General features: G+C 38.3%; 1 protein-coding gene across 1 annotated transcript; it reads left to right on the forward strand.

Moving 5' to 3' along the window:
• Positions 1-465: 465 nt before the first annotated feature.
• LOC113408943 (DNA mismatch repair protein Msh2-like) lies at positions 466-3,833 on the forward strand (the record flags this gene model as incomplete). Its single annotated transcript, XM_026662424.1, has 3 exons — positions 466-711; positions 2,845-3,049; positions 3,572-3,833. Coding segments are annotated over 3 exons (713 nt in total), but the record flags the coding sequence as incomplete, so codon positions are not given.
• Positions 3,834-6,633: the final 2,800 nt, after the last annotated feature.

Below are 6,633 nucleotides of genomic sequence, written 5' to 3' on the forward strand. Positions count from 1 at the left end.
TGTTATATCGGATTGCGTTATATCGGGGTAGAGGCGTACTATTCATTCAACTCAGATTTGTCACTATCATCTGCAATAGGTGGTCTGCAAGATGAATGGAGTTATTTAACAAAGATGTATTCATTACTTCATTGGTTTCCATATTTGCTTTAAAGCAAAATTTAATTAAAAAACATGGATTTTATGACCAGATCATAGTAATTGATTGGAAAGTATGTGAAAGATAAGTTGAACTCTGATTTGAGATTTTTCCATGCAGTTTTATTTTAAATTGCAGTCTTTTCTTTTTCATAGTGTCCACAAAATGCTGTGTGCTGCACAAACACAAAAGGAGGGACAGTCCCTGCCCTAAAGAACTTACCCTATTTTAGTTCAAATTTAGGTTTAAAATTTCCTTGTTTTTTATTTGTATAAATATAAATTCAGTACCATTATAGATGAATTGTTGTGCTTTTCTTAAAACAGGATATGTAGAGCCAATACAGACAATGAATGATGTGATAGCTCAGTTAGATACTGTTGTCAGTTTTGCTCATGTATCAAATGGAGCACCTGTGCCGTACGTCCGTCCGGTCATTCTGGAAAAGGGACAAGGAAGAATTGTGCTGAAAGGTTCCAGACACCCTTGCATTGAAGTTCAAGATGACGTAGCATTCATCCCCAATGATGTTAACTTTGAGAAGGACAAGCAGATGTTCTATATTATTACTGGTAAAAACTAATTTATATGCAATATTTTCAGTTTTCATTTAAGCTCAAGAAGCAATGTCAATTTTGAAGTATTTCTTGTGAAAGATGTTTTTAAAAAATAAGTCTGTCAAAACCATTCAGTGCTTTATAGGTATGGGGGAAGAGACCATTTAGTAATTTACTTATACCAGTGTTGGCATTTGGGGTAGGTTTTGAAAAAAAGATGAGACTGGCTTTCATAAGCCAGTTTCACCACCGCTATATTTTTGTGATGGTTATGGTTAATAAGCATGTATTTTAAAACAAAAAGTGGCCACAATGTACTTATAAAATGTTTCCTTCTGTGCTGGGTAGTTCATACACACGGACTCACCAGTCTTCAAAATGACTAGTCAGAGAACTGGTCAGCATGATTGTAACTAGAGATGCGCTTGTGGGAACTCTGGTTATGCCATTTGGGTTCTGGTGACATTTAAACAGGATTGTTAGGGTAGAGGAGAGAGAGGTCTTACAAATATTTATAAATAGATACTAGAACCATAGTAAATCCCATAGCACTTTAAAAGATGATACAGTGTATGTGTTCACAATTTCTGTGGCGTTGCCATACACTTGAGTCAGCGTTATAAGTTAACACTTAGGGGAATGTTAAATCTCTCTATGTTAATTTAACATAGAATGGAGTACTTTAAAAGGTAGTATGACGTAATATCCTTAATAGATTAGCGATATAGTAAACTCTTGTTTTCGTAACAAATTCTAAGGTGAAATCATTCTTAATACCAACAACGTGATTGCCACTGTACATACATGGAGGAAGACATGGTTTCTGCCTTGAAAGATCCCAGAATCTAACTTGAAATGCATCATAATTCATTGCATTGTATTGCCATTCTTGTTATGATAATTAGATAGGCCATTCTATTTGAAAATGTTGTCTGCAGTCCTTGTTCAGAAGTTATTGCTAATGTGACTTACCAGGGAGATGCATAAACGTCATATTGATAGTGTAAGTGCTGATTACTTTACAGGTAGACTTTACAGGAGCAATACATTTTAATATGTCCAGTAGACAGTGTAGTTTCTATACAGTGTATAGATGTGTAGTTTGTCTAAAATAGTATCTATACTGTATATATGTACATTTCCTGTAATATGAATAATCTGCTATATTTTCATACTCTTCTGTTACCAGAGTGGATAAAAATCAATGGATTAAAAAGTATGTTTGTGGGGGGAATGTAAATTAAACACTTCTTTTTAAAATCTGTTTAAATTTGAAATTGACAACCTATGTTAAGGCCTAAACTTACCAGAATCTATTACAATCACGTACATAAAGAAATGCTGCAGCAGTGAGCCCTCCTCAAATTTTGGTTTGTTTGTCTAGCGGGCGCAGAGAATGTTTTTCTTCATTTGGAGTAGTTCATTCAAAGACGAGAAACCAACTGGATGTTGAAAAATCAGGAAAGCCTGTTTTCCTCCTCCAGTCTACGAATAAAAATTAGGTGGGAGAGGAATGAAGTCTGTTAATTCTGAAAACTTGAAAGACATGGAACCAGATTTTCAAAGGGGTGTGTGTATATAGGCACCCAAGAAGCAGATAGGTGTCTAGTAGGATTTTCAAAAGCTCCTGAGCAAGTTAGATGACCAGAAACAATCACCAATTCACTAACTACAGTTAATGTTTCCTTTGTTTAATAAATCACTTTTTAAAATAGTTTTATATGGAGCAGATTGTGGAGGAAGTAATTGATCTTGTAACTTAAAGCAGACTGCATTTATTGTTGAAAGGAAACACTATCAAGACTGATGAGCATAAAATTAAACCCTTCTAGCTTTGCTTTAGTTTACCAGTATGTAAGTGCACTTTAGATTGTTGCTCATATTTTTGAGAAGTCGTTATTTTAAAAAAAAAAAATCTTCTTTAGGAAGAACTGCAGTCAAGTATTCGCAGTTGCAAGCAAGTCCATCCATGAAGCTGTGCTACTTGTTGCAGCTGTGGTTATATAGGGAGGAAGAAGTTTTTAAATGTCTATTTTAGGTTAAATTTAGCTTCAGACCCATTAAGCTTAAGAATCCCTTAAAGCTGTACATAATGTACAAAGAAGAGGAAGCTAATTTATTAATTTCTTGTCAAAATTAATTTCTTAGGTCCTAACATGGGAGGGAAATCAACATACATTCGCCAGGCTGGAGTGATAGTTCTTATGGCCCAAATTGGGTGCTTTGTACCATGTGACTCAGCGGAAGTGACTATTGTGGATTGTATTCTGGCTCGGGTAGGAGCAGGAGACAGTCAGTTGAAAGGTGTCTCGACTTTCATGGCAGAAATGTTAGAAACTGCATCAATTCTTCGGTAAGAGCTGTACCTCCTTTGTGTTTCATCAACGGGGGAGGAGGCTACCTTAAAGGATTTCTTTATATTGTACCATTTTTGTTTCTATTACTTAGAAAATATGTAACTTATCACCATAGATACTGATGCTCCTAGATGAGAACAGCCTAAGTGTTTTACTTAATGTGTGCTCATCTTCATTCACAAATTTTCATGTGAGCCTGATAATCATGTCTCTTGCATAACAAGAGGGGAGGGACCTGCTAAACCCAGGGTTGTGAGTTCAATCCTTGAGGGGGCCATTAGGGATCTGGGGCAAAAATCTGTCTGGGGATTGGTCCTGCTTTGAGCAGGGGGTTGGACTAGATGACCTCCTGAGGTCCCTTCCAACCCTGATATTCTATTATATCATTTCTTTTAGTGTGTGTGTGTGTGTGTGTACGTGTGTGTGTACAGTTAACTATTTGCACTTGGCATTAGACTAAATTTTGAATTTCAGAGAGCTTGCACTATCTAAACTTTGAAAAAATGTTTTTATTTTAGGACAGCATCTGAAAACTCTTTAATAATCATTGATGAGTTGGGAAGAGGAACTTCAACATATGATGGATTTGGGTTGGCATGGGCTATTTCAGAATATATCGCCAGCAAAATTTGTGCCTTCTGTATGTTTGCTACACATTTTCATGAACTGACAGCACTTGCTAACCAAGTGCCAACTGTGAATAATTTACATGTTACAGCACTAACCACTGATGAGATGCTGACTATGCTTTACCGTGTCAAGAAAGGTGAGATCTTTTAAATGCTGAACAAGATAAAACTATCAGGTGCCATGGGAGAGGAAAAGGGAGTCTTTCCTGCAAAAAGACCTGAAACTACCTTTTCTATTTTGATAGTAGGTCTCAAGCTGTTCTTAGCCATCACTAATGATTTGGTCCATTTCTCTCTGAAATCGGATACCTACAGAGAGCTGCATCTCTGGGTGAATACAGATGAAAATCAGTATATTTTGGTAATGAAATGAGTTGTTTTCTGATCCCCAGACATAGTTCTACAACACAAATTAAAGCTTTTTGTCCTGTTTTTAATATTGCATTATCAAAAGGAGAAACCCTTCACAAATAATTTCACAGCTCTGCAATTTTCTAATTAACATACTACCTACCTATAATGACTCTGGCATATTTCATGCCTTTTAATTTTATTTTAGAGCAAAAAATTGGAACCTGTTTCTACAGGGAGGAATAGGTGTTAGAGTTTAGCAGAACAGTTCAGTAAAATGTTAAAAAAAAATAAAATAAAACAGTAAGCTCCAGATACATATATTTTAATTAACAAATGGTTCAATGTGTGGAGGCATAATCACTGAAGATACTGGCTAACTTATTTATGCAACAATTCATATCTAGCAAAAAGTTATTTTGCCCTTTTTTAAAGGAACTGGCAAATGAAGTTGTAAGCCCAAAAGCAAGGATTTTTAATGACTCCATAAACTCGGGTACCGTATCACTGGAGAATAAAAATATAGTACCTATATTTAAGAAAGGAGAAAAAAAGTAATCCAGGAAACTACAGGACCGAAAGGCCTTAGAATAAATTTTGAAAGAGAAAAGTTATTAAAGACCTACAGCTAAATGGTAATTGAGGTAAAATACAACATGGTTTTTATTAAAGGTAGATCATGCCTGACCAACCTGATCTTTCTTTGAGAAGATAATGGATTTTCTAGACAAAGGAAATGCAGTAGATTGAATCTACCTGGATTTCAATAAAGCATCTGATACAGTTCCATAATTAAAATTAATGTGAGAATCGAAAGATGAGTAAGGAACTGGTTAAAGGGGAGACTACAATGGGTCATGCTGAAAGGTGAACTGTCAGGCTGAAGAGAGATTACTAGTGGAGTTCCTCAAAGATCGGTCTTGGGACCAATCTTCTTTAATATTTTCACTTACAACCTTAGCACAAGAAGTGGGAATGTGCTAATAAAATTTGCACATGACACAGTTGGGAGGTTGCACATGACACAGTTGCCAATACAGAGGAGGACCACAATATCATACAAGGAGATTTGGATGACGTTGAAAACCGGAGCAATAGATATGGGATGAAATATAATAGTTCAGAGTGCAAGGTCATGCACTTAGGGACTAACAACAAAATTTTTTGCTATAAGCTAGAGACTTATCAGTTTGAAACCCAGGAGAAGTCCTTGGTGTATTGGTCAATCACAGCTGTGAAAAATGCTAATATAATCCTAGGATGCATCAGGCGAGGTATTTCCAGTAGAGAGAGGGAATCATTATTACAGTACAAGGTACTGATAAGGCCTCATCTGGAATACTGTGTGCAATTCTGTTCTCCATTGTTTAAAAAAGATTAATTCAAACTGGAACAAGTGCAGAGAAGGGCTACTAGGATGATCCAAAGAATGGAGAACCCTACCTTACAAGAGGAGACTTAAGGAGTTTGGCTTTGTTAGCCTAACAAAACAAAGGCTGAGGGGAGATCTGATTATCCCTCTGATGTATTTATAGTGAGAAAACACCAAGTAGGGAGAGGAGTTAAGTTAAGGGCCAATCTTGGCCCAAAAACAAATGGAAATAAATTGGCTATCAACAAGATGGGAAGGGCTCTGAGTTACTACAGAGAATTCTTTCTCAGGTCTCTGGCTGGTGGGTCTCACCCACAAATTCAGAGTCTAACTGATCACCGTATTTGGAGTTTGGAAGGAATTTTCCCCTAGGTTGGATTCGCAGAGACCCTGGGGTGTTTTGCCTTCCTCTGCAGTGTGGGGCATGGGTCACTTGCTGGTTTGAACTAGAATAGTGGCGTCTCTGATTTGAAGTCTTTAAATCAAGTTTTGAGGACTTGAGTAACTCAGCAAGAGGTTAGGGGCCTATTACGGGAGTGAGTGGATGAGGTCCTATGGCAGGGATCGGCAACCTTTGGCACGCAGCTCGCCAGGGTAAGCACCCTGGCAGGCCGGGCCAGTTTGTTTACCTGGCACGTCCGCAGGTTCGGCTGATCGCGGCTCCCACTGGCCAAGGTTCGCCGCTCTAGGCCAATGGGGGATGCGGGAAGCGGCACGGGCCGAGGGATGTGCTGGCCGCCGCTTCCCGCAGCCCCCCTTGGCCTGGAGTGGTGAACCGCAGCCAGTGAGAGCCGTGATCAGCCGAACCTGCGGACGCAGCAGGTAAACAAACTGGCCCGGCCCGCCAGGGGGCTTACTCTGGCGGGCCACATGCCAAAGGTTGCCGATCCCTGTTCTATGGTCTGCGATGTGCAGGAAGTTAGACTAGATGATCATGATGCTTCCTGTGGGCCTTAGTCTGAGATGAAAGGAATATGCCATGATGTATCAGCCATCAAAATGTATAAAATAAACCTCCAAGTTCCTTCATAACTTTCTGTGCATATTTTTGGACTTATATCTTGCAGAGCTCCATACCAAAGTGCTTGGGTGAAACTGAGGAAAGTACTAAGATACCGAAGACAAAAATTATTGTAACTTAAAGGAATGTCCTGTACTTTCTTTGCACTATTCTATGCAGGGCTGTAGGCAAATAACACATTTCCTAGGATGTTATCAAACATAGACT

This window comes from Terrapene carolina, unplaced genomic scaffold (genome assembly GCF_002925995.2).
Source record: "Terrapene carolina triunguis isolate 2854851 unplaced genomic scaffold, T_m_triunguis-2.0 Scaffold27341, whole genome shotgun sequence".
Classification (NCBI taxonomy): Eukaryota; Metazoa; Chordata; order Testudines; family Emydidae; genus Terrapene; species Terrapene triunguis.